This window comes from Heloderma suspectum, chromosome 4 (genome assembly GCF_057233095.1).
Source record: "Heloderma suspectum isolate Gila_16-S chromosome 4, 16-S_ref, whole genome shotgun sequence".
NCBI lineage: Eukaryota > Metazoa > Chordata > Lepidosauria > Squamata > Helodermatidae > Heloderma > Heloderma suspectum.
In genome coordinates, this window is record NC_139461.1 from 143,332,288 (window position 1) to 143,360,116 (window position 27,829).

The following is a 27,829-nucleotide window of genomic DNA, read 5'->3' on the forward strand; positions in this document are numbered from 1 at the left end:
AGCTGCTCACTTGTTGAGCATTTTAAGAAATTAGAAATCTGCTGCCTGATTAACTGGGAGCACCTTTTAGTCAGTCAAAATGTTTTTAATACATTGACCTAACTGATTAATTGAGGAACTGATCAATATTGCAGCCTTAGTTTACATCCTTATAGAAAGATAGACTAGAATCTGGCAAATTCTCTGTTTGGATTTGAAGTGATCCAAGCCAGTTGGTCTCCTAGTGGTCAAAACCACCGCTGGCTGTGGGAGCTAGATCCCTTTGTTTGTGTCTTGTTATCTGAAACTGTATGAATTAGATGAGGTACGTAGTTCTCCCTGTCACTTGGAGAAATTCCCTTTCTCCATCCATTTCCCTGATGGATAACTGCAGCAACAAATCCTTCAAGTTCTTGGTGGTCATCTGTGCATTCACACATATTGGCTCTGCGTCTGCACGGAGTCTTGATTCGGGAGACTTCTACATCGACAACTGGTTGTTGTTGGTGTCAACACAAAACCATCTTCTCTAGTCGACAGCGGTGACTGCAATCTCCTTCAGTGCTTAGGACTTTGCTTCAGTCTAGAGAAGTCTCATCTACAGCCTATCCAGAGTCTTCAGTTCATTAGGGCATTGCTGGGCTCCAGATCAGGCAGAGCCTGTCTTCCTCCAGATCGAATGAAGGGGTTGACTTCATTGGCGGTGGAGCTCATTCACCACAAGTCCACCTTGGCATTCAAGACGCAGTGCCTGATGGCTGTGATGACATCTGTTGTACATTATGCTTGTCTCCATATGAGGCCTCTCCAGAACTGGCTCATATGCAGCTTCGATACCAAGTGGAATGCCAGTCAGACCAGGCTGCAGCTTCCATGGAATGTCAGGGACTCCTTACGATGGTGGATGGTGCCAACGAAACTATCAGAGGGCATGCCCTTCCTTCAACCCTCGCCGCCCCAAGTAGTAACTATAGATGCGTCTCTCTCGGGATGGGGAGATCATTGCTTGGTCCTCATGGTCCACAGGCAATGGATGGCCAGAGAGGTGAGACAGTATATCAGCCTCCTGGAGCTCAGGGTGGTGCAAAACACACTTCAGGCATTTAAGTGGGATCTGGTGAGCAGACCAGTCCAGGTAATCTCAGACAACACAACGGTTATAGCATACCTGAACAAGGAAGGGGGTGCAAAATTACTTCCATGCCTCACCCTGACACTCGAGATCTTCTAGTGGTGTTCACCTCAGTCAATTGGATTGGTCACAATCCATGTTGCTAGAGTGGACAGTGTCTTGGCCAACCAGCTCAGTCAGATCAAGATGAACTCCCACGAATGGGAGTTGGACAAATCAGTGCCGACTGAGGAGGCTTTTTCGGCACTGGGGCAAACCGAAGGTGGATCTCTTTACCACACAACACGACACTGTTTGCCAAGCCTTTTGCAGCCAGGCAGGCCACAGTACGGGTTCACTGGGAGACGCTTTCATTCTCACATGGATGGGAGTGTTGTACTGCCTTTTCCCTCCATTCCCACTGATTACAAAGGTCCTGGCAAAGATTGGGACGGATGGTACCGAGTGCATACTCGTAACCCCGTGGTGGCCTCGTCAGCCTTGGCTTGCCCCACTGCTCAGAATGGCACAGTGGTGATACTGTTGCCTCCCCTTGTGCCCATCCCTCCTCACTTAGGAGAATGGCCAACACCCCAGCCTAGCAACCCTCAGCTTGACAGTGTGGAAAATGGGGTGACAAAGGCTGAACCAGTTCCAGCAGCAATAAAAGAGAATCCTTGATGCTGCCTGTAAGCCTTTGAGGCAGTGCTCTGATATGAGAAAATGTATTGCCTTCTCTTCATTTGCTTGGGCTCAAGGGTTTCATCTGACCCAGTGCCAAATCTTCCAATTTCTCCTGTCCCTTTTTGAGAAAGGGCTCAATCTGTCTGCTGTTTCTGCATTTCACCCTCCTGTTGAGGAGTGTTCAGTTTTCTCACATCCGGCAACAAAGAGATTTCTGAAGGGGATCAAGAATCTGGCTCTTCCAGTTCATTCCATGGTGCCCACCTGGAGCTTGTCAATAGCGCTAAAGGCACTCCCATCTAAGCCCTTTGATCCACTGGCAACTGTGGACTTATGCCTGCTTTCTTGGTCATCTTTACATCTGCACACAGTGCCAGTGAACTCTGTGCAATTAAAGCAGACCAGCCTTACCTCATCTTTCACCAAGACAAGGTGGTCCTTAGACCCAATCCCTTGTTTTTGCCTAAAGTGGTGTCAGATTTTCATTTAAGCCAGGACATTTGTTTTGCTTTCTTTCTTTTCTCTCTGTCTTCACCCTTGGAGTCGACCTTACGTATGCCTGACATTTGTTGGCTTTTTACAAGTCCAGGACTGAACAGTTCTGACTTCTGCCTCACCTCTTGGCCTGCTACGGTGGAAGGTGCAAGGGTCAGCCTCTCTTGACTCAACTCTTGGCGTCCTGGGTCATCAAAAGTATGGAGTTATCATATGGACTGGCTGGACAAGAACTGTCTGCCCCGGTCTGAGCGCACCCTACTTGTGCAGTAGCGATATCGGTCACATTCGACAGGGGTTGCCATTCCTGCACTGTGCCGCACTGCAACCTGGAATACTGTCTACTTTCGTTAGACATTTGTATTGGCCCCAGGAGCGTAGCCAAGTCATTTGTAGTGTTACAGGGGCCTAGAGATCCATAATGCTTGCTTAAGTTCATTATTGTTGCAGTTTCCTTGTTAGTAAGCCTCTGAGCATGTGAAGATGATTCAAAGGGCCGATAGCGCGGCCTAGCACATTCCATACTAATGAGTGAGAGTGTTATCAAGCACTCTGCCTGGGAAGCAAAGTTTGTTCATAGGTGGCTGTGCTGAGAACCAAAAGCTGAAGGTTGCTATGCTGGGAATGGACGCTAGGGGGTGCTTGCTAGTGTTGTGCTGCCTCATTGCTGACATGTATGGTATAAAACCCATTTGACCCAATGGCTGGGGGTTCAGAGAAGCTGTCTGATCCAACCATTGGGTACGCCTGTGTGCTGTAAGTTACCCAATAAAGTCTCCTTGTAAGTAAACCTTTGAATCTGGTTTATCACTATCTTGGCACCTCTAACCTAAGAGTTCAACGCCCACAGCCGGGGCAACACAACATTACAGACTGGATGTTCGGAACTAGCGCTGACTGTGCTTTTGGTCATGCTGCCCTTTCTTCTGTATTATAATAGGACACAGACCCACCACCTTGTAAGTTAGCTTGCTACTTGCCCATATGTGTGATGCACGGAGACCGCAAAGAAGGAAGACAGGTTGCTGCCTGTAGCTTTAGTTCTTCGAGTGGTCATCTGTGCGTTCACACAACCCACCCACCATCCCTCCTTCGGTGTAATTTTTGAGTTCGAAGTTGGGCACTGAAGGTATGGTTTTTCTCTCTGTTCCAAGGCCACAACGGTCAATCTCAAGGAAGTGAGAGGATAGGCGGGAACCCGCTGGTGACATGCGCACTGAGACAGTGGAGGAGGGTTCCCACCCCAAACTCCTCAGCTGTAGACATTTCCTGAATGGAGGCTCCATGCAGGTGCAGAACCCATAGGTGTGAATGCATAGATGACCGCTCGAAGAACTACAGTTATAGGTAGCAACCTGTCTTTTTTGTGCTAACAGATTAACTAAATTTTTGCAGACTTGGTAATTAAAAATACACAGTGTATAGATGTACACACATGCACATGCTTTAGAGGAATGAAATGTGTGTATTCCAGGAATCTTGATCTTGGTTTCAACATAATTACACTTGTTGGCCAATGACTCTGGCGAGATGAGCCTTTTAGTGTAGACAATTAGAGTTCAAGTGTTTATGCTACTATGTTTTAAATCTTTCAAAACTTCTCTTTATTTTCTATTGAAGCAAAGATTTATCCTGAGGAAATATCTCCACTTTTACCACATGCTTCTGGTGAAAAGACTGCAGAGGATCCAACTTGTTACTTCCTTCAGATAGTCTTAAAATATATGGTAATCCAGGTGAGCATATGTATTGTAAATCTGGTTCATTAGCATAAATTAACTTGTTCATGCATTTGTTGTTGTTCAGTCGTTCAGTCATGTCCGACTCTTCGTGACCCCATGGACCATAGCATTCCAGGCCTTCCTGTCCTGCGCTCTCTCCCGGAGCGTGCTCAAGTCCATATTCATTGCATCAGTGATGCTATCTAGCCATCTCATCCTCTGCCATCCCCTTCTCCTTTTGCCTTCAGTCTTTCCCAGCATCAGGGTCTTTTCCAGAGAGTTTTCTCTTCGCATTAGGTGGCCAAAATATTTGAGCTTCAGCTTCAGTATCTGTCCCTCCAATGAGCACTCAGGGTTGATTTCCTTTAGGATTGACTGATTGGACCTCCTTGCAGTCCAGGGGACTCGTAAGAGTCTTGTCCAGCACCACAGTTCGAAAGCATCTATTCTTCGGCGTTCAGCCTTCCTTATAGTCCAGCTGTCACAGCCATACGTTGCTACTGGGAAAACCATAGCTTTGATTAGACGGACCTTTGTCGGCAAGGTGATGTCTCTGCTTCTTACTATGCTGTCTAGGTTTGCCATAGCTTTCCTCCCAAGGAGTAAGCGTCTTTTAATTTCATGGCTACAGTCACCATCTGCGGTGATCTTGGAGCCCAAGAAAATGAAATCTGTCACTGCTTCCATTTCTTCCCCTTCCATATGCCAGGAAGTGATGGGGCCAGATGCCATGATCTTAGTTTTTTTAATGTTGAGTTTCAAACCAGCTTTTGCACTCTCCTCTTTCACCCTCAACAAGAGGCTCTTTAGATCCACTTCGCTTTCTGTCATTAGGGTGGTATCGTCTGCATATCGGAGGTTGTTGATAATTCTCCCGGCAATCTTAATTCCGACCTGTGATTCATCCAACCCAGCATTTCTCATGATGTACTCTGCATATAAGTTAAATAAGCAGGGCGACAATATGCAGCCTTGTCATACTCCTTTTCCAATTTTGAACCAATTGGTTGTTCCATGTCCGGTTCTTACTGTTGCTTCTTGACCCTCATACAGGTTTCTCAGGAGACAGGTAAGGTGGTCTGCTACTCCCATCTCTTTCAGAATTTGCCACAGTTTGTTGTGATCCACACAATCAAAGGCTTTAGCATAGTCAATGAAGCAGAAATAGACGTTTTTCTGGCATTCTCTTGCTTTCTCCATGATCCAGCGAAAGTTGGCGATTTGATCTCTAGTTCCTCTGCCTCTTCGAAACCCAGCTTGTACTTCCGGAAGTTCTCGGTTCGCATACTGCTGAAGCCTAGCTTGTAGGATTTTGAGCATCACCTTGCTGGCATGTGAAATGAGCGCAATTGTACGGTAGTTTGAACACTCTTTGGCATTGCCCTTTTTTGGAATTGGAATGTAAACTGACCTTCTCCAGTCTTGTGGCCACTGTTGAGTGTTCCAAATTTGTTGGCATATTGATTGCAGCACTTTAACAGCATCATCTTTTAGGATCTTAAATAGCTCAGCTGGAATACTGTCATCTCTGCTAGCTTTGTTGTTAGTAATGCTTCCTAAGGCCCACTAGACTTCATTCTCTAGGATGTCTGGCTCAAGTTCATTGACTGCACTATCATGGCTATCAGGGACATTCAGATCTTTCCTGTATAGTTCTTCTGTGTATTCTTTCCACCTCTTTTTCATCTCATTTGCTTCTGTTAGGTCCCTGCCTTCTTTGTCCTTTATCATGCCCGTCTTTGCACAAAACGTTCCCTTGAGATCTCCGATTTTCTTGAAGAGATCTCTAGTCTTTCCCATTCTGTTGTTTTCCTCGATTTCTTTGCATTGTTCATTTAAGAAGGCCTTCTTGTCTCTCCTTGCTATTCCCTGGAACTCTGCATTCAGTTGGATATATCTTCCCCTTTCTCTCTTGCTTTTCGCTTCCTTTCTTTCCTCAGCTACTTGTAAAGCCTCATCAGACAGCCACTTGGCTTTCTTGAATTTCTTTTTCTTTGGGATGGATTGAGTTGCTGCCTCCTGAACAATGTTATGGACCTCCATCCATAGTTCCTTAGGCTCTCTGTTTATCAGGTCTAATCCCTTAAATCTATTCCTCACCTCCACTGTATATTCACAAGGGATATGATTTAGGTCATACCTGAATGGCTTAGTGGTTTTCCCTACATTCTTCAATTTCAGCCGAAATTTTGCAACAAGCAGCTCATGATCTGAGCCACAGTCAGCTCCAGGTCTTGTTTTTACTGACTGTATAGAGCTTCTCCATCTTTGGCTGCAAAGGACATAATCAGTCTGATTTCGATATTGACCATGTGGTGATGTCCATGTGTAGAGTCGCCTCTTGTGCTCTTGGAAAAGAGTGTTTGCTATGATCAGCGTGTTCTCTTGGCAAAACTCTATTAGCCTTTGTCCTGCTTCATTTTGTACACCAAGGCCATGCCTGCCTGTTATCCTGGTGATTTCTTGACTTCCTACTTTAGCATTCCAATCCCCTATGATGAAGAGGACATCTTTTTTTGGTGTTAGTTCTAGAAGGTGTTGTAGGCCTTCATAGAACCGATCAACCTCAGCTTCATTGGGGCATAGACTTGAATTAGTGTGATGTTGCATGGTTTGCCTTGGATTCGTACTGAGATCATTCTATCGTTTTTGAGATTGTACCCCAGTACTGCTTTTGCCACCCTTTTGTTGACTATGAGTGCTACCCCATTTCTTCTAAGGGATTCTTGCCCACAGTAGTAGATATAATGGTCACCTGAATTAAATTTGCCCATGCTTGTCCATTTTAGTTCGCTGATTCCCAAGATGTCGATGTTCAATCTTGCCATCTCATGTTTGACCACCTCCAGCTTACCTTGATTCATTGATCTTCCATTCCAGGTTCCTAAACAATATTGTTCTTTACAGCATCGGATTTTCTTTTCACCACCAGACACATCCACAGCTGAGTGTCCTTTCAGCTTTGGCCCAGCCGCTTCACTTTTTCTGGCGCTACTTGGAAATTCCCTCTGCTCTTCCCCAGTAGTATATTGGACACCTTCCGACCTGAGGGGCTCATCTTCCGGCGTCATCTCTTTTAGCCTTGTGATACGTTCCATGGGGTTTTCTTGGCAAGAATAGTGGAGTGGGTTGCCATTTTCTTCTCCAGTGGACCACATTTTGTCAGAACTCTCCGCCATGACCTGTCTGTCTTGGGTGACCCTGCACGGCATAGCTTATGGCTTCACTGAGTTACGCAAGCCCCTTCGCCACAACAAGGCAGTGATCCATGAAGGGGGTTCATGCATTTACATACCCACAAAGTATCTAAAGAAAGTAGAGACTGCTTTTGGTACTTGGGTGCAGGTACCAAAGAACTCAAACAGACATATCATCAGTTATGAACGGCACACTTGTATAACGTGCAGCTTTGGGTGTTCATCAGCATGTAGCATCTTCATTGATTTCCCATTATTGGCTGTGCTTTATAGGTCAAAGGCTTAGGTCCTATATGATTCAGACCCAGCCTTTTCTCCTTTGTTCCATATTATGTTTTCAAATTAGCTAGTTCTTAACTGTGCGTCAAGTTCGAACAGCAAAATAACACAGAGAAGTGTTTTCATTAGCATCCTCTAGAGATTCATCATAAAAGGAGTACTTTCTATTTAATATTTGTTTTGGGGGGTGTAGTTTGTAAACTGTTGACTGTTTTCAGGGGTAAAGATCAGGTATGATAGAAATGGGTTGCGTGTTTTTTTAAATATACATGTAAACCTTTTCATTAGACTTATTTTTCAATATTCTGTGTATTAATGTGCCACATCTTTCTTAACTCTGATAAAGGCTGCAAGCTTGGAATGGAAGAACAAGGAGAACCGTGATCTTGGGTTTAAGTTTCTCTTCGCCTTGTTCAGAAAGTATTACCTTCTTCATTTATTTCCCTCTTTTACAAAACTAACCAACCTCTACAAACCTGTGCTTGGTAAGTTGTGGCTTTATTTTAAATTGTTTCAAAAAATGCGCACAATAAGTAACTTCTCTTATACCGTCCATTATTTTCATTATCAGGGTTTAAATATGCCTCTTTGTACAAGTGTAAACACAATTTCTTCTTGCCTAGCCGTAAGTGACCTACCTCTATTTTAAAACTCTGATTCTAATATGTTCACCCTGATCCAGAGAACCATGAGAAGTGGCAGCTCACCAGGTGGCCTTAGGCAGGCCACTGTGTTTCAGCCTTGGCCCCCTGTCCGCACTATGGGGTAGATATAATCCTGAGCTGTCTTTCAGGATTGCTGTAAGCATTACATGATTTTAAACAAGTATGTTTAGGATCAGGATTTGTCTTAGAGGCTTATCCTGTGTATGCTGACTTGGAAGCAAGTCCTGCTGACTTCTGTGGAGCTTACTCCCAGATAAACATGCTTAGAACTGCAACTTTATCATAGAATCATAGAATAGTAGGCCTGGAAGGGGCCCACAAGGCCATCGAGTCCAACCCCCTGCTCAATGCAGGAATCCAACTCAGAGCATCCCTGACAAATGGCTGTCCAGCCTCGTCTTAAAGGCCTCCAGTGTGGGAGAGCCCACCACCTCCCCAGGTAATTGGTTCCATTGTCGTATTGCTCTTACAGTCAGGAAGTTTTTCCTGATGTTCAGCCGGAATCTGGCTTCCTGTAACTTGAGCCCATTATTCCGTGTCCTGCACTCTGGGATGATCAAGAAGAGATCCTGGCCTTCTTCTCTGTGACAACCTTTCAAGTACTTGAAGAGTGCTATCATATCTCCCCTCAGTCTTCTCTTCTCAAGGCTAAACATGCCCGGTTCTTTCAGTCTCTCTTCATAGGGCTTTGTTTCCAGTCCCCTGATCATCTTTGTTGCCCTCCTCTGAATCCTCTCCAGTTTGTCTGCATCCTTCTTAAAGTGTGGTGCCCAGAACTGGACACAGTACTCCAGATGAGGCCTAACCAGTGCTGAGTAGAGTGGAACTAGTACTTCCCAGGATTTGGAAGTGATGCTTCTATGAATGCAGCCCAAAATAGCATTTCCCTTTTTTGCAGCCACATCGCATTGTTGGCTCATATTCAGCTTGTGATTGACAACAATTCCAAGATCCTTCTCGCTTGTAGTGTGGTTGAGCCACGTATCCCCTATCTTGTAACTGTGCATTTGGTTTCTTTTTCCTAGGTGCAGAACTTGGCATTTGTCCCTATTAAATGTCATTCTGTTGTTTTCTGCCCAGCGCTCCAGTCTATCCAGATCACTTTGAATTTTGTTTCTGTCTTCCAAAGTATTAGCTATCCCACCCAATTTTGTGTCATCTGCAAATTTGATCAGCATTCCCTGCACCTCCTCCTCCAAGTCATTAATAAAAATGTTGAAGAGCACTGGGCCCAGGACTGAGCCCTGCGGTACCCCACTCGTTACCTCTCCCCAGTTTGAGAAGGTCCCATTGATAAGCACTCTTTGAGTCCGATTCTGTAGCCAACTGTGGATCCACCGGATCGTTGTTTCATCTAGCCCACTTTGAGCTAGTTTGCTCATCAGGAGATCATGGGGCACTTTGTCGAAAGCTTTGCTGAAGTCGAGGTATATGATGTCTACAGCATTCCCACGGTCTACAAGGGAGGTGACTTGATCAAAAAATGAGATCAGATTTGTCTGGCAGGACTTGTTTTTGACAAATCCATGTTGGCTTCGAGTAATCACGGCATTGTTGTCAAGGTGCTTCCAGATGGATTGCTTTATCATCTGCTCCAGAATTTTCCCAGGGATTGATGTCAGGCTGACTGGTCTGTAGTTCCCAGGTTCCTCCTTTTTACCCTTTTTGAAGATAGGGTCAACGTTAGCCCTCCTCCAGTCATCTGGCACTTCCCCCATCCTCCATGATTTCTCAAAGAGAATAGACAGCGGTTCTGAGAGTTCTTCTGCCAGTTCCTTTGTGACTCTAGGATGCAGTTCATCTGGCCCTGGAGATTTGAACTCATTCAAAGTAATGAGGTGTTCCTTGACCATATGCCTATCGATCTCAAGCTGCAATCCTGCCCCTTCAGCCTGTACTTCGCCTTTGCCAGGGGGGTCATAGACCTTCTTTTGGGAGAAGACTGAGCCAAAGTAGGAATTGAGCGCCTCTGCCTTTTCTTTGTCATCTGTTATCGTTTTGCCATCCTTATTTAATAGCTAAACCACCATTTCTTTCCTCTGCCTTTTACTATGCACGTAGCTGAAGAAGCCTTTTTGCTGTTTTTAACATCCCTTGCTAACCTCAGCTCATTCTCAGCTTTAGCCTTCCTGACACCATCCCTGCAATTCTGTGCTATCTGCCTGTACTCTTCCTTTGTTACTTGGCCTTCTTTCCACTTCCTATATGTGTCCTTTTTTGTTTTCAGGTCATCTCTAAGCTTTTTGTGAAGCCACATTGGCTTCTTCTGTTGTCTTCCACCTTTTCTTCTTGTTGGAATTGCTTGTGATTGTGCCTTGAGAATTTCCTTTTTTTAAAAGCTCCCACCCATCTTGGACTCCTTTTCTTGCTAGCATCGCTTGCCATGGGACCTTACTGATCATTGTTCTGAGTTTATGAAAATCAGCTTTCCTAAAATCCAGGGTACATGTTTGACTACACTCGGCTTTTGCTTCCCTTAGAACCAAGAACTCAAATACAACATGGTCGCTTTCCCCCAGAGTTCCTGTAACTGCTACTTTATCCACTAAGTCATCTCTGTTGGTTAGGATCAAGTCAAGGATAGCCGATCCTCTAGTTCCTTCCTCTACTTTCTGTAGGAGGAAGTGATCCGCCACACAAGTCAGGAATTTCCTGGAGGGGCCATGTTTTGCAGAATTTGTCTCCCAACAAATATCGGGGAAATTGAAGTCCCCCATTACTACTACATCATGCTTCCTTAAAACATTGGCTATTTGCTTTTCAAAAGTTTCATCCTTGTCTTCTTCTTGATTGGGTGGCCGGTAGTAGACTCCGACCACCAGGTTCCTTTTATTCTTTGCTCCATTTATTTCAATCCAGATGCTCTCGATGGGGCTACCAAGCTCATCCTCCTGTATTTCTGTGCAGAGATATGTATTTTTCACATACAGTGCAACCCCACCTCCCTTTCTGTTCCTCCTGTTCTTTTTGAACAAGTTATATCCTTCAACTGCTGTATTCCAGTCATGAGAGTCATCCCACCAAGTCTCAGTTATACCTATCAGGTCATAATTTCCCTCTTGTATTAAGAGTTCAAGTTCGTTCTGTTTGTTTCCCATACTCTGGGCATTAGTATATAGACATCGAAGACCATGTGCTTCATAGTCTGGCTTTCTTCCTACATGTGTCTGAAGACTTATTGGGCGCTATCAGAGCTGTTCTCTCCATTGCAGTGCATGCGCCTATGTCCACTGTTACCCCCAACATTACATCTCCCTTCCCCGTAGGATTCAGTTTAAAGCCCTCCTGATGAAGTTCTTCATGCTGTGGCCAAACACATTCTTCCCATCCTTTGTGAGGTGCAACCCATCCCTAGCCAACAGCCCATCTTCCAGGAAGTATAGCCCGTGGTCCCAGAATCCAAATCTCTCTCGTCGGCACCACCTTCGTAGCCAGTCATTCACCCGGAGTATTTTTCGTTCCCTTTCTATCCCTCTTCTAACTACTGGAAGGATGGATGAGAAAACTATCTGGGCCCCAAAGTTCTTGAGTTTCCTTCCCAAAGCTTCAAAGTCTGACGTGATTTCTTCGTAGCTCCGCTTGGCAGTATCGTTTGTTCCCACATGGATGAGAAGAAAGGGATACCTGTCAGTGGGCTTTATGAGTGCAGGCAACCTTTCAGTCACGTCTCTAATCTGTCCTCCCGGGAGACAACATACCTGGCGAGTCCACGGGTCTTCACGACATACTTGGGTCTCGATCCCACGCAGCAAGGAGTCTCCCACTACTACCACTCTTCTCTTCTTCTTCTTGTAGGCCTGGGTTTCATCGCCTCTGTTTGACTGACCTTTAGCCTCTTGCTCACTCTCATGCAGGTTCCCCTGTGATTCTTCCTCTGCAGGCTGTCCTCCAATCTCATCCGCAAGTGCCTGGAATCGGTTCCACAGCTCCACTGCTTCCACTGGTGCAGAGTGGCGTCTAGTTCTTCTTCTCCTAACTGTCACCCTTTTCCAAGGAGTATCCTCTATTCCATTTTTCCTCACCTCAGCATTTCCCACTGCCTCATCTTGCTGTTGCTCTTCAAGCTTCTGGTCTGCCCTTTGCTGCTGTAGTTCCCCCATTCTGTCCAAGAACTCTTCGTGTTCTCTTATTCCTGGAGGGTCGACAGTCGCCGCTCCAGTCCACTTACTTTTTCCTCCAGCAGCATGATCAACTTGCACTTGTTGCAGGTGTAGGCCATGTTGTTCTCAGGCAAGAAAACAAACATTGCACACACCTTGCAGGTCACCACCACTGGAGAGTCTTGTCCTTCCATAGCCTCTTTTCCCTTTTTGTGTCTAGCTTTGTGATTGTTCTAGATATTTAACTTTATCTCTTAAATATGCATATTGTTCGCAATGGTGAAGACTAAAGTGGAAAAATAGTCTTACATCTTTTGTATAACCAAGTTGTAGGAGTCAGATACTAGAAATTTTGAAGGCTGTTGCAGGACCAAGGGACAATTCACATGTGCAAATTGTGAACCTTTTCTCTTACTTTAGATTATTCTTATGATGTACAGTGAAACTTCTTACGTTTCAGTCATCCTTTCTGTACCTTTTGTCTGGGGAAGACAAATGATCATATGTGTTCATATGTATTAAGCTGACTTGGTTGTTTCCACTGAGTGGAAAGGTACAATGTGAACTTTTGTTCATAAGGTCGGGGTTTTGAAAATGAAATTTCCTGTTTTGTGTTTTGCAGACATCCCTGGCCTGCGGCCCAAACCAGCATATGTTAGTGCAACTTATAACAATGAAAACATTTATAGCACAAAAATACCGTACATGACTGCTCGTGTTGCCTTTATTAAATGGCTTGTAAACTTTTTTCTGGAAAAGAAGTACTTTACAGCAGTACAGAATTCTAAAAACGGAGGGGAGGTTTTGCCCCGAATCATTCAAGTATGTTGTAAATCATATTTGTGTTAGTATTTCTAAAGATGTTTTAAATCAAAGTTTTGCAGTTCAAGCCACATTAAGTAAACTTATGTTTTTTACATGGGTATTTGAAGCTGCATTTCACTCATTAAAATACTGTGCATTTAAGCAGAATATCTAGAGGAGTAGCCATGTTGGTCTGTTGCAGCAAAAGCAACAGAGTCTTTTGATACCTTAAAGATTAACACATTTATTCTGATGAACTGGACAGTGTCCATAAAAGCTTGTGCCAGAATAAATTTGTTGTGATTTAAGGTGCGGCAAGAGTCTTTGTTGTTGTAGTTTTAAGTAGAGTATGTCTTTTAAGAAACATTTGTTTACTAATGGAATTATCATCCTTGTGATAATTAGCAGCTATTAAGAATCATGCCTTTAAAGATGGATTGTACAGTTGTGTGCATACATTGACAATTTGTGACTTTTGAAGACTTGTCCATGACTTGGAGTGGCAGCAATGCACTCCTTGTGGCTAGCTGTGCTCAAATATACTTCCAGAACAGTCCAGGATAGATTTTTTCAACCCTGTTTTTGAGATGTGACTGGTGGGTTTTGTTTTTTTTTATTAAACATATGTGTCATCTATAGCCTAGCCTCTCAGAGTGACATACACAATACAAAAACAAAACAGTAAAACCAATAAAATCAATACCTCCGAAAATACAATCATGATAAAATGCAGCAGCAAAAACACAATTACAAGTTTTCAAAATAGAGACTAAAACAGCAACAAGGGGATAAAAACAGAAAAAACCCCTAAAACAATCACAGAGGTAAAGCATCTCCAAACCGAACTTAAGGGCATAAGATATAAAATAGAAAAGTGACTTGGCAATAATAAACAGCAAATTAAAATGCTTGGAAGAATAAAAAGGGGTTTGTGTGGCACCAAAAGGTCAACAAGGAAGATGACAGGTTAACCTCTCTAGGAAGGACATTCCACCATTGGTGGACCACCACTAGATATGTGAAGGCATAGAATAAAACCAGGAAAAAGGGGGGGACAGCAAAATTCAAGAAAACCCATTTTTAACTGTGTTTTTAGAAGATTTGGGGATAAATTGTTTTCTTCTAAATTTTTCTGGTTTTACCCCCAAGCCTTCACATTTCTAGCCATCACTGAAAAGGCCCACTAATGACTAGCCACCTGCCGAATCTCAGGATGTAGAGGCTGTCGAAGCAGGACCTCTAATTATCACCTCAGAGCATTGGTAGTCATATATGGGAAGAGGCAGTCCTTAAGATATTACAGCCCCAAGTTAGGAAGGGCTTTATAGGTAAAAACTAACACTTTGAACTGAGCCCAGAAAATAACTGGGAACCACTGAAGATGATACAACACTGTACTAGGAGGAGGTGGGGGGACAGGGTTTTGTCCTACAGATATCTTTCTGTATGTAGGTGCTGCACCTGCTCAGAGAGGCACCACGGCTTGTATATTAAAAGGAAAGAGCCAGAATCATGAGTGCAGGTGCGAGACTGGGAGCTAATCCAGCATTTGATTTGCATATATGTATTCATGTAAGGCAGATTTCAAAGCTAGGGATCACAAAGCAGGTGAAGAATGTGACCATTGTTAAGAACATTAGGTCTGCCTTCCATCTGTAACCGAGTTGAGTACATATGTGTACTCTGATGCCAAGGGTACTCAGTAACTGAAAAAATGTATTGCTAGGAGAAGATTTTGCAGTACAGTGTTGCCCTTTGTCCAGTCCTCCAAGAAGTTCATCTTAGATATTGCTATGAAGGACAGAGGGAGGAAAACGTTCCCTTTCCATATAAGTTTCCAAAGTACTGTGGTATGAACTTGCATACCAAGTCAAGTGCAGTGCTGTTCTTGAAGTCTGTGAAAGTCTGAAAAGTCTGTGGCATCTATGGTACTATACTGTGGGATAGATTGAGAAACTATTGACGGTAATTATTGGCTTGTTTTGGGTCAACTCACTTCCATGTCCCTTTATTTCTATAGACCCTGCCAAAAGAAATAAGCAGACTAGCGTAGAATACATTTTACTTATCTGAAGTATATCACTAGCATGTTCCTTACCTCACTTTGTAGTTGAATTCTTAATATAGTAGCTTCTGGACTATGGTTGGTGGTCTTAGTTGCTAGGAATTAGAATTCTGTCTCAGTTTTCTTGTGTATGGAATGTTCATAAATTATAGTCTGAATTCTTTCTCTCACCCCCACTTTACTTAAGACTGTGGGTGGTACAGTGCAAGATAAAAATCCTGAAGGGGAGAGCAGCGTCCCATTGGATCAGGAGAAAAGCCATTCACACAACAGCATGTCGTCTGAGAGGAGGCACAGTGATTCCAGCTTTTGCAGCATTGAAGAGCAACACCGGGCAGTGTACGAGATGGTGCAGCAGATCCTTTTGTCTACACGAGGTTATGTCAATTTTGTCAATGAAGTATTTCATCAGGTTAGTGTGGGTAAACATACGTAGGTGGTGTGTGTGTGTGTGTGTGTGTGTGTGTGTAGTATGTATCTGTTGGCTTGTATTTAGATACCTGGTTTAAATCCTTTTTCAACACTGGCATTCAGAGGGAGAACTTGGGCAAGTCACTGTCTTGCTTCCTAAACTACATCACAGAGTTACAGTCAGGATAAAATAAATCCATATAATCTGTCCCTGTTGTTTTGGAAAAGTGTGTGAGAGAAGGCTAAATAATTAAACTATTTCAACAAGATATTTATGCAGTTGTTTGAAAAATAAAAGTACAAAGGAGCTGAGTAGTTGGATTGTAAGAACTGTAATAGCTGGATTGTAAGGAAGTCAAGGTGGCAATCCTGTGCTCACATACTAGGGAACAATCCCCATTGAATTCAGTGGGATTTGTTTTTGAGTAAACATCCTTGGAATTTTCTAATCTTTGATATTATGATAAATTTTAAGAAAATGGACTTGATTGTAGGTGAGATCAAAGTAAACAATTATACACACACACACACACACACACACACAAAAGATAGAAACACTAACAGAGTATTCAAAAATATATTTTAAGCTAAACATTTCAGCTCATCAGTAGCTCGTTAGACAGAGGAAATTGTGGGATATATAAGTGTGTTTGACATATAATATGTGAGATCTGGTGGGGGATATAAAGTATTTCCAAGAAGCCAAATATGATGCCTGTGACCCTTTCCCCCCACCCCACCACCATTTGGTTTTCAGACAAGGAAAACTAATGGACTTGGATGTTGTCAGATGGTTAGGCTGCTCTCTTCTGATGCACACATAAATTATGATAATTTAACTTGGACATCATTTGCATGCACACAACAAGCAGCTAAGGTACAGGCAACTTCCATTGGTGATTCCTGTGTCAGCTCAAGAAAGAGACTTGCTGTCTCATTCTTAGTGAGATCTGTGAGTTTTTGAAATCGTCTGGAGCTCATGAATATCTCCCATGGTAAGATATGCAAATATCGACTTGGGATGATACAGCAGAAGCAGAGGAGTTTTAGATCAAGCCTGTTTTACTTGTTACGCATTTCTGGATTGGCTGTTTGACTTGCATTAACAGCATTTATTTGACGTAATCCTGATTCTGTGTCTGTTTACTTGGTAGTATATGCCACTGTATTCAGTGGGTCTTATTCCCAGAGAAGCATGCATAGTATTACATTCTAATTTGTCCTGAGTCTGTTCTGGAAATAATAATTTCCATGCCCTTTTGTATTTGGCTTTATGAAATCAAGGAGACTCATTTGGCGTATAAACACTTAAAATAGTCTGTGTGTTTTTAGGTTGTCAGTATTTTGGTCTTTATCATACTACAATAAAATGTATTAATTGAATCCCCTTTCCAACTATTTCTAGCTTGGTTTCTCTTGATCATGATGTGATTTTATTATGGAATGTTAATGTTATGCTGTACTTTTTTTCTTTTTTCTTTTTTTTGCACGTTGGCTGGATTGATGGGGTGCAGTGGGTCTAAGTAAATCTCTTCTCATGCTTATTTTGAATGGGATAGCCTTTTCTGCATTGATAGCAGGGGTTGGTATACATTTTCCCAGGTATACTTTTAGTCTTTAAAAGTACACATCATTCCATGATGTTTCAGTAATATGTACTGTTCACGTTTTAGGCTTTTTTACTGCCTTCTTCAGAGATATCTTCAACTGAGAAGGTAGTGGAAGTGTATCGAAAGTGGATACTGCAAGAGAAGCCTGTGTTCATGGAAGAACCAGATGTGAAGGAAAATGTTCAAGATGATGATGGCATCATAGATCATTCAACAACAGAGACAGATGGCAAACATGTATGCTGCTAGTCATTACTAAATAGGTGGTTAGTTTCTAATGTGTAATTAACTGGGGTTTATCAATTAGCTACGTAATTGGCAGGGGCGTTGCTAGGTTCTTAAAAGATCCAGGGCACAGGCCCATAACACAAATTTGCATATATGTAATATATATATATATATATATATATATATATGTCTAAGCGCACCTCTAATATATATATATGTGTGTGTGTGGTTTGTGCATGTGGTGTGCTTGCGTGTGTGTATAGATTACGTACATACATACATACACACATAAGACGTGTGCACTGACCCCCCACCCCTCTTCAACCCAGACCCCAATTCAACTTTGGAAAATATCCTGGACAATTTGTAGTCAGACCACTTCAGCTCAGCACTAAATCTGAGTCAAGGTTTGGAAGAATAAGTCTTCATGCTTCCTGTTGGCTACCATAGGAAATTAGAAAAACCTGTAACTTTTTTCTCTTGGTCAGAATTGGATGATAATTTCAGGCATAGTAGCCCCCTAGAAGGAGATTATACCTGCCCAATGTCAGAAAAACAGGTGCAGGGTTTATATTTTGATTTTCTTTTAAAGGGAACTGCCAATAACATTTTAATTCCTTGGAAGAATTGGATAAAAATTTCAGGATTCCTTGCTCAATCAGAGGAGATCATGTCTGCCAAATTTCAGAATGATAGCCACAGAGGGTTTTGTGCCATTCTGAGGTCTCCAAAAGAGGACATACTTATCTCCCTGTGTTCCTTGTGGACCATTGTTCTCAAAATTACAGATAGCCTAGAGTTGTCCCTAAGTAAGAAACCTGCAGAGTTTCTGAAGGATATACATGCATGCAAATTTAGAATGACTAGAATTTATTTAGATTTCACTGATGTTAGCAGCAGGGGAACATGGGTGGGAAGGTGCTATTGCACTCATGTCCTGCTTGTGCATTTCCCGTGGGTATCTGGTTGGCCACTGTGTAAAAAGAATGCTGGATTAAATGGACCTTGGTCTGATGCAGCTCAGCTCTTCTTATGTTCTTAACTATAGAGTGCCTCTGAGCATGTGCAGAATGCTTTTCTTTCACCACTGAGCACTTACATTATCCCCCTACCAATTCTATTCCCCTCCATGCAACCGTCCCTCCTCATCCTACCATCCTCCAGCAACTCTTCATAAAAACAGATGTCTTGTTTTGTGAAACTCTTCTCTACCTTCTCCTTGTTATGCACAAGCTCTCATTGTATCTTCCTCCCCGTAACTTCATTTGTGTCAAGACTTCACCAGGATTCAGCCAATGAGTCTGTTTTCAAAACTTGGGCTAAGTTATAGAGAAACTCTGAGCATGTACTAAGTGCCTTTCCCTCACCACTGAAACTAGAGTTCATGGAAAAAAACAAAACAAAACCACCCACTTTTGACAAAGCATGCATAGGACTGAGCTGAAAGTGTAGTCAGTTCATTAGATGGAATTAGGTAGGCACTGAATTACAAGTCAGGATTTATTTCCGAGTAAACATGCAGAACATCAAGGTGCAAATCTCCCTGCACAAGTAACTTGTGCTGGAATCCTATGCACACTTTCCTGAGGGCAAGTCTCATTAAACATACTGGGACTTCTCAGTAGGCATACATAGGATTGCATAAATTAGCAATATTTATCTCCCCTCAACATAACCCCCCAACTCCTATTTTTATTAAAGCTTTCTGTTCAGAGGAACATAGGAAGCTGCCTTATACTGAGTCAGATCCTGGGTCCATCTAGCCCAGTATTGTTGACACTGACTGGCAGCAGCGGTTTTCCAGGGTTTCAGGCCAGATACTTTTCGAGCCCTACCTGGAGATGCTGGGGATTGAACCCAAGAACTTCTGCATACCAAGCATGTGCTCTACCACTGAGCTACAGCTCTTCCTATTGCTGGATAATGGCAACTGACAAACAAAACAGCCCCAGATTTGTTTCCCCATTAACCATGTGAACCTTCTTTTCTCAAAGGCTTGAGTGAGGAAAAGGAGAAAAACCAACCCTCTTGTCTGTTTGCATAAAGTCAAATACAGTTCAGAACTTCTCTTGCCCACTGAAAAGAATTCTCTTTAAGAATTCCCCAAGATATGCTCTGGGTGGAATAAAGAAGAGAAAGAAAGGACAGGGGAGGGGAGGGGAGGGGAGGGGAGGGAAGAAAAATGGTGATTGGAAATGCGTGTGTGTGTGCTGGGGAGAGAATTCCCTAAGCCAAGGCGCTCCTTTCAGACAGGTAGTACTTCAGAGAAATTTAGGAGGCTGTGGAGGGTATGTAAGGATTGCACATATTTAAATTAACTTTCTGAGGTGAGGTGGCTGAGGGCTTTTTCTAGCTTTTTTTAAAACTGTAGAACCCATTTTAAAACTGTAGAACCCATTTTAAAGCCCCAGCAGTTTCTTGATCATGACACCACATAGTCCTAACCCTCCCTTTAGAATAATTTGAGTCCTACAGCTATTTAGGAGAAATTAAAGTGGAAGGTGAGAAAGAAGTTTGTGGAGGCTGATTGGATCCTTTGCTGTACTGAGGCTACTAAACTTCTGCAGAAGCCAAAGGTTCCAGTTTGGGGCAGTAAAATCAGATGCTGTGTGAAATACCAGTATTTCACATAAAGCTCTTTCTTCCCTTCCATCTCCGTCTTCAAAATTTCATTGCAAGCAAGCTCCCAACAGTGGAGCAGAAAAGTAGGGGGAGAGAGGGTTTTTTGCGCCTCAAAAAAGCTGCATCAGAGATTAGGGATAGTGACCTCCTAATGGTCACCTTAAACACTTCCTGATTAGGATCTCTAATCTCCTGTGTGACTTGATAGTTTTTACTTTTTATTTTAGTCTTTGAGAAAAGGAAAATTCATGCAAGGCTAGCACAAAAGCCACTGGACCTATCTGTCTGAAATTGGGCAGGTTCAGTGAGCTCTATAGGGGCTGCCAGGTCCCCGAATTCCATGAACTTATGTGGAAGCACAAAAAAATTATAGTTCTTTACTTTGACAGATTTTCTTGAGAAAAGCAAATCTTACCGGTGGGTAGCACAAAAGCCACTGGACTTAACTGCCTGAAATTGGAAAGGTCCAATCAGCTCCATGGGGGCTACCAGGTCTCCACATTTCATAAATCTATCCTACACACTAAAAAAGTTATGTCCGTTTCTGTTTTTCCAATGGAAGTCAATGGGAAAATGTAAAAAAATGGCAATTAGGACAGCTCAAAAAAGATCCGGGGCCTGTGCCCAGGTAGGACCTTCTCTAATGACACCCCTTGTGATTGGTATAGAATGCCCAAACTAATAGTTATAGAACATCAGTTTGACTTGCTTCTAACCATCTGCTGTTAATCATGCATCCATTTCTCTCCTATTTCTCCCACATTCAAGAGAAACTCCCTCAGTCCTATCCTACTTCTGGAAGTTTTGTTCCTAACCTTTGTTTTAATCTTTTTGACAATGTGATTTTTAAAATTTTTCTTTAAAATATTTATACGCTGCCCTTCATCAGGATAGATTCCAGAGCATTTTACAAAAATTCAAACTACAACAACTGAATTAAAAATACAGTAAGCAAAATATCAATAAATGAATAGCAGATAAAAAGACACAATGGAAACAAATGGCTATAACATCTGAGTAGTAAATTGTCATTTTTCTTTGCTTTATGAAGTGAACTTCCCTTTTACTAGTAAAATGCTTGGTGTATAGCAATGTTAGATTACATGTATACACATCATCAACACTTAAAAAGCACAAGTGCACACTCATATGTGTTATTGGTGTTTATATATGGAAACAAAACTTGGGATCCAGAATTCTAGAATGTTTGGATTTAGAATTCGTATTCTTCCTTCTTCAGGTAATTTCTAATCTGGTAGAAATACCAGATAAAGAGAAATTATTCTTCGTAGATTTTAAAAATGTAAATAAAATGGTTTAGCTCTATATACAATACAGTCTCTCTTCCACTATTCTTAAACTGATAGTCCAAATTGTGGCAGAGGCCACAATATTACATTTGTATGGACATACCAGAAGACCTCAGCTGATTTGCATGTGTTTCCACCCACTAATGTAATTTTTTTCAAGTGTGCACAGTTTTGTGCAAATTAATAAATAGCTGGTGGATGGGGTGAACATCTGTGAAATCATTTGTATAATTCCAATACAAGATTAGAAGATCTTACTGAAAATTCGCCAATTGTCTATCAGATCGTTATCATCATCAACGTCATCATATTATTATTTCATTTCATTTCATTTCATTTCTGTACTGCTCAATAGCCAAAGCTCTCTGGGCAGTTCATAACAATTCACAAAAATTACAAACCACAACATTCTACAACATTACATGATACAATATTATAATTAAACATAATCTAAAAGATTTTTTGTTCAAAATTTTTAAAAAATTAAATAGCTAAAAACAATTTCAGTAAACAATTTCAATAATAGACCAGTTCAGAACACCTGACATAAATGCCCCATCATATGCCATTAAATGCCTGGGAGTAGAGGGCAGTTTTAACCTGGTGCTGAAAAGATTATAGTGTTAGTGCCAGGTGGGCCTCAGTGGGGAGCTCATTCCATATTCGGGGGGCCACTGCTGAGATATCCCTCTCTCTTGTTGCCATCTTCCAGGCCTTCCTCGGAGGAGGCACTTGGAGGAAGCCCCAGATGTCACTGCTGGGACGGCGCCTTTCCCCAGAATCAAACTCAGCTAGCTCGCCTTTTCAAACTACTGGGGGAGTTTTCTTCCTCTTGCCGGCTATGCCAGCTTCTCCCAATAGCGGGAGCAACAATCCAGCACACAGCAGGCGTCAAGCAGGCGAGATGGCAGAAAACCACTTCCCTGCAGTGTCCCATTTTATGCAGTCTACATCACTGAAAATATTTATTCATTGTGTATGTACTATCACTGAAGGAAATTAGAGTAATTTTAACACCACATTCAAGTAATTTAGCCCACGCAAAGCGCTGCAGCATTCCAGTATCAGTTCCCTTCTGTAGTTTTACTGTATCAGTGTTCAAAAACTTGGGTCAGATTTTCAATTTTAAAGCATATGGGTAGCATCCAAGTGGTGTCCTGCTCTTGAATCCAGCAGAGGCTTCTGTCAGTGGAACAGCGAGAGAGATGATTTTCAGCAATTCCCCCTTCATCAAACCCCCCAATCTCTTTGGAACAGCATGGAGTACTGCATGGGTGAGGGGGAATCGTAGAAAATCTCCTCCTTTCCCATCCCACCGACAGAAGCCTCCACTGGATCAAAGCATCTTTCACCAGTTGGATACAGCCCTATATTTAGGAAGTTATATTTGCCTTCTAGACATGATCACATTGACTTATATTTGCTTAAGAACTAGTCATGTTTTTTCCAACCCTTTATCTGTTTATATGCATGCAAGAACTAATTTAAATGTCACCACCACCACCCCAAAGGTTTTCCTCTGTAGTGGTGCTCCAAGTGGAAGGGGTAATATTTAAACACTCCTTTGTGTCTCCCAACTGTGTGGTGCCTATACACGATAGCAGTGACATTTCTGCTTGAATGGTACATAACATAAGAAGCATGTAAATATTTTAGCCACTAATGTGCTTATTTGTTAGAAAAGATATTGCAGCTGCTGGACACTATGTTAAGAATAGCAGTGATTTCATTGCTGATTACATCCTGTATAAGCATTTTTTTTGACAAATCAGAGGGTCTCAGATGCCATGGGAGGCGATTATATTTCATGGGCTGATCTATGGCATTTCTATTACCATTTATATCATTACATCTTAATCATTTTAAAGAAATACGATATCCTGTTGTGGCAACACATATTGACTAACATATTTTTAAAGCTGACATCTGACCACTCTGGACATAAAAGGTCTTCCAGCTGGGGAAGAACTTACTCCTTCTCTAGTGCTGTTAACAGAGGATGTATATTAGAAGATGAAAACAAGAATGTTAAAGCAGGTCTTCAAGCGACACTACAGGTAAAGTATATGGGAAGAGCAGGAGATTCAAACTAAATTGATTATCTTTTCTAGTTTCATTATTAGCTTATTTTTGTGTCTGAAGGTGAATGCTTTGGGCAAAATTACATATACAGTCTATATTCTTTTCTATAGAACTAATAAACTCAAAATACAAACCTTGTCCAATATGGAATTGGCTTGATCTGAAATAGTCTTAACTAGTTAGCTGTTCAAAGCAATGCTTTGAAACCAAAGAATGTTTTAACATTTTTAATGGAAAATTGTGCTGTGTTGACTGGCAAAAGGAAGAAAATACTGTTACTGTGTCGAAATGCTGTGGGAGAGTTTAGCACTGCTGGAGAGGAAAAACTATGTACATAAGGTACAATCTAGAACTCCCATTGTCTTGCAGAGGAACTTCCCTATTTTCTCTAGGAAGGGAAATACTGAACGTAGAATAGTTTTCTGGTTCTTCTGAAGTTATGTACCCTGCAAGGCTAAAAAATTGTGGTCCCAATGCTATCTGAACATGGTCTTAGGACCATGCTCTGTATAGTTTCTGGCATAAAAAGATTGGAAATGTGCTTCCCTTTTTGTGAAAAGTTTGTTGTTTGAATACATATGAAAGGTTATGAAAAGGGTGCAGTTTAACATAATATAAAGTAAGTCTGAATATGATTTGATGGTTACTGTTTTCCCCCTCTTCCTTCAAAATATTAAGGTATTCTTGACAAACTCTTCAAATGTATTTTTATTGGAACCATGCACTGAAATACCGGCACTCCTGAAGGAGCAAGTTGATGCTTGCAGAGCAGTTTTGAGTATATATAGGCACATGATAATGCAACTTCCAATGAACAAAAGAACCTGGTATGTTTTTAACATCTTTCTATGTTGATGTGTAATTAACTGAACAGTGCAACACATCTGAAAAGGAATTTGGAACATTTAGGATATAATCCTATGCACACTTTATCTTAAAAGTTCCACTGAAAAAAATTCATATTTCTGAGTAGACATGTATAGGATTGTTCTGTTATTGTATATTTCAGAATTTTAAAATATCAGTGTGATTGTGTAAAACTATAGAAATACAATATGTTAAAATCGTTAACATATTGTAGTCTTCACCCCTATCTGAAATACTTAGCAATTTCTCTGCAATTGTGTGTTGTCCTACGAAATGCCTTCTTTTATTATATAATCTTGCATGATAGGTTAGGTTGAAGTTCCAAATACTAGTAGGTAATTGTAAGCTTAAAATACTGTATGAAGATCACCACAGTCTTAGATGGGTCTCATGTTTTTCCATTGTGCTACCTCAGAAATCTGTTTTTGATAATGTTGAGCCCAAATGTTGTTTTTTGCTCCTGCTATTGTCCGAAGTTTCTGCTTATGATTGCTACCTCCACTGAAGAGTCATGCGTCAATTTTTATATTATGCTGCCCTTCATTGACAGAGTGACTATGTCATAACACACAGAATAGGATAGCGTATTTGTTATGTTGACTCTGCTACTCTGCATATCCAATAAGAGTACTTTAAATTTAGCATGGACAGTCGCATTGTTGTCGCATATTTAGGTTGTGATGGTCACAAAGATATTAGAACTATCCCTTTTAGAACAGCACAATGCTGTCTGACAGAGGGCAGAGTCCAGAATTACTCTGGGAGAATGTGGAGATGGATAGTATTAACACACTTTGTATATTTTTCATAAGTAAAATAAAATTATTAAGTTTGATTTATTTCTAACTACGTGGTTTTTCCATTTTGTCCTAGGGAGCAAATGCTACAGATACTTCTCAGGATAACAGAAGCTGTCATGAGCAAATCCAAAGATAACCAAATAAAGGACACATTTGCTCAATGTTTGGCAGGATTATTATTCCGGGTATGTCCCATTCTTTGTAGAGAACATAAGGCAGAAACCATCAGTGTACTAAAACTTCGATTACTTAGGCTGTAGTCCTATACTCATTTACTTGGGAATAGATCCCACTGAATTCAGTGGGGCTTATTTCTGAGTAGACATGCATAGGATTGCACTGTAAGTGGTTTTTAGAAAGGTGACAAGCAAAATACAGTGGCAGTTGTAAGAATTGGTTTGTCCTGAAAAGTAATTATGTATTTGCCCAAAAGGTATGATTTTGTTTACTTAGAAGTTTGTTATTAACAAGAACAGGATCATCATTCCGTAGTTATGAAAAACTACCAACAACCAAATGATGAATCCTCTAACTTCTACATGAGGAAGGATGAGCAACCTAGGAAATAGTGATATGGGGACTGGATCTTTGTGCGAAGGACTCTAATTCCCCTAGGTAAAATGTGTGTGGACTGTGGTTGGCTGGCTTTTGCTATATATTTAAAAATGTACAATATACATGATCTAGTCAAAGTTAAGTAAGCCCCACTTATTTAAATGAGAGAGTTAGGTGCAATCTAGTTAGGTTAGCTTGACTGGCTGGGGCATGCTGGGAGTTGTAAGCCCTTTACTCTGTCTAAATATGACTAGGATTGCACCTTTAAGCACGTGCTTAAAGACCGTCACATTGAAAGGAATGGGACTCCATAGTGCTTGACTTGGGCTGGATCATGCCCTCTGTTTGTAAGCTGCCTCTGCTGGAGTAAGAGGCAGGAGAAAGGTTTTCAGTGAGAAAAAATTAATATAAATTTGTTTTCTAAGGAAAACTAATATGCTAAGTGAAGTAATGTTTGATTAGTACTTAGCAGTTCAATTATTGAAAGCTGGAACTGCATCTTGGTTTTAGAAACTGAAGTTCAATTATGCTTACTGAAGATGGAAATAAACTCTACTTAAGGTGGGCCTGGTTTAAATGTGAAAATGTGTTCTGAATGTTTTTCTGTAATTAATGGAATGGCAAAGAATGTGTAATAGTTCTTTTCTTTGAGAAGGGGGTAAATATGAGAGATTAGTCAGGTCACAAACAAATGGATTGGATTAGTATCCTATGTTACATTGGAAACGTTTTAGACTGCAAAAATAGATAAGAGAACAAGTGCTTTTGGGTTATGTTACCGCTTTCGTATAGGCCCCTTTTATGTTTACTTAAATAAATATAATGCAGTACACGGATGGCTGATGCTGCCTTGAGTAATCTGGTGTATGTGTGTGCATGTGTCCTTTCCTCTAGCAATCAATGCGTTTAATAGTCTAGATACGTTATCATGTTCCTCCTGCTCCTTCTTGTTTTCCCACCACAGACTGTCATTGTGGCTTGGATCCGAGCTAATCTGAGTGTTTATATTTCTCGGGAGCTCTGGGATGAATTGCTACGTGTGCTGTCATCTCTTACAGAATGGAAAGAGCTAATATCAGAATGGGCTAACATAATGGATTCCCTAACATCTGTGTTAGCGAGAACCGTATATGGTCTTGAAATGACCAATTTGCCACTGGATAAGCTAAGTGAGCAAAAAGAGAAAATACAAAGAGGAAAAGGTAAATCTTGCTTAGGTTAAAATTGTTTATAGTTGTGTGTGTTAAACTGAGAGAGGCTTTTGGCATAGATATTTGCAAATATGTTTGCCTATTAAGTCTAGTAAATTTTAAGCAGCTACTTTATCCAAAAATTAAGCCCAACTTCCTCCTCATGATTCCTCTGCTGTTAATCTCCCTTCTTTCTACTTGTTTCTGCCCAGACACTGAGTGCTGTCTGCTTTGCTCAGCAGGACCCAAGATTTTTTAATGCTGTCTGCTTCGCTCAGCAGGACACAAGATTTTTTAATTGAAAAAAGACTAGCTTGAAGGGCTGGTCTCCCACTTCCTCCCTAAGGCCAGTTTTTCTCCTGTTCCCACAGTGTTTGGAAGCATGTTATTTGCTGGGTCTGCTGCTTAGAGAAGACTTGAAGGAGAAGACGAAGGTAGCAGCCTAAACAGGACAGAAGTGTTTAGGTCAAGGGGTCCTGAGCCACCTCAGGGTTGGTCCCACCGCCCTTTGGTTTCCTCACCAATGCCTTTTTAGGGCTAGAAGGGTTCAATGGGGCTGCCTACCCCCACCTCGTTGTGGGACAGATCAGTCTCTGGAAATAGGAGTTGACTCTAATTGTTTACTGGGGAAGATGCAGGAATGATTGAAGCAGTGCTTCAGAACATGATGGAGCTGCTCCCCCCGCCCCTTTGCTGCACATGCTCAGCCCTGCAGGATGACTATAACAGCCTATTAATGTGCCAGGCTCATTTAGAAAGATGCATGAGTACTGCTTTTGCTTCTTAGAGGAGCAAGCATTTGTGTTCCTGTTTTTCTGTAATGGCTGTCTCTTTCCACCTTTGCTTTTACTCCCCCTTTGCTCTTGAGGGATTGAGTTCCTGTGTTTGTAGGAAAGTGGTTCCCCTTCCCCGCTTCAGTGTCCAGGACTAGAAAGACCTAGTGTTTGCCATTTATGAACTCTTTAGTGTTAAGCTCCTTACTTTGAAAAGAGACAGTTTACTCAGTTTTTGTAGACTCAAATTTTGGGCTGTTTGCGTAGGAACAAGCAGGCAC

At 41.7% G+C, this 27,829-nt stretch overlaps 2 protein-coding genes across 13 annotated transcripts in view; both read left to right on the forward strand.

Annotated features, from left to right (window-relative positions):
- LOC146347486 (uncharacterized) overlaps positions 1-27,829 on the forward strand; it is a 185,626-nt gene that overhangs the window by 92,103 nt on the left and 65,694 nt on the right. The window lies entirely within an intron of this gene.
- RALGAPA2 (Ral GTPase activating protein catalytic subunit alpha 2) overlaps positions 1-27,829 on the forward strand; it is a 280,593-nt gene that overhangs the window by 47,498 nt on the left and 205,266 nt on the right. For 11 of the 12 annotated variants that reach the window (XM_084850724.1, XM_084850725.1, XM_084850734.1 and 8 more), the window contains 9 exons: positions 3,890-4,005; positions 7,813-7,951; positions 12,854-13,053; positions 15,288-15,512; positions 17,185-17,358; positions 23,201-23,338; positions 24,042-24,190; positions 25,104-25,215; positions 26,550-26,787. In XM_084850724.1, coding sequence (XP_084706850.1) covers positions 3,890-4,005; positions 7,813-7,951; positions 12,854-13,053; positions 15,288-15,512; positions 17,185-17,358; positions 23,201-23,338; positions 24,042-24,190; positions 25,104-25,215; positions 26,550-26,787 — 1,491 coding nt within the window. The remainder of the gene's footprint in view (positions 1-3,889; positions 4,006-7,812; positions 7,952-12,853; positions 13,054-15,287; positions 15,513-17,184; positions 17,359-23,200; positions 23,339-24,041; positions 24,191-25,103; positions 25,216-26,549; positions 26,788-27,829) is intronic. The other variant, XM_084850733.1, reaches the window with a different exon arrangement.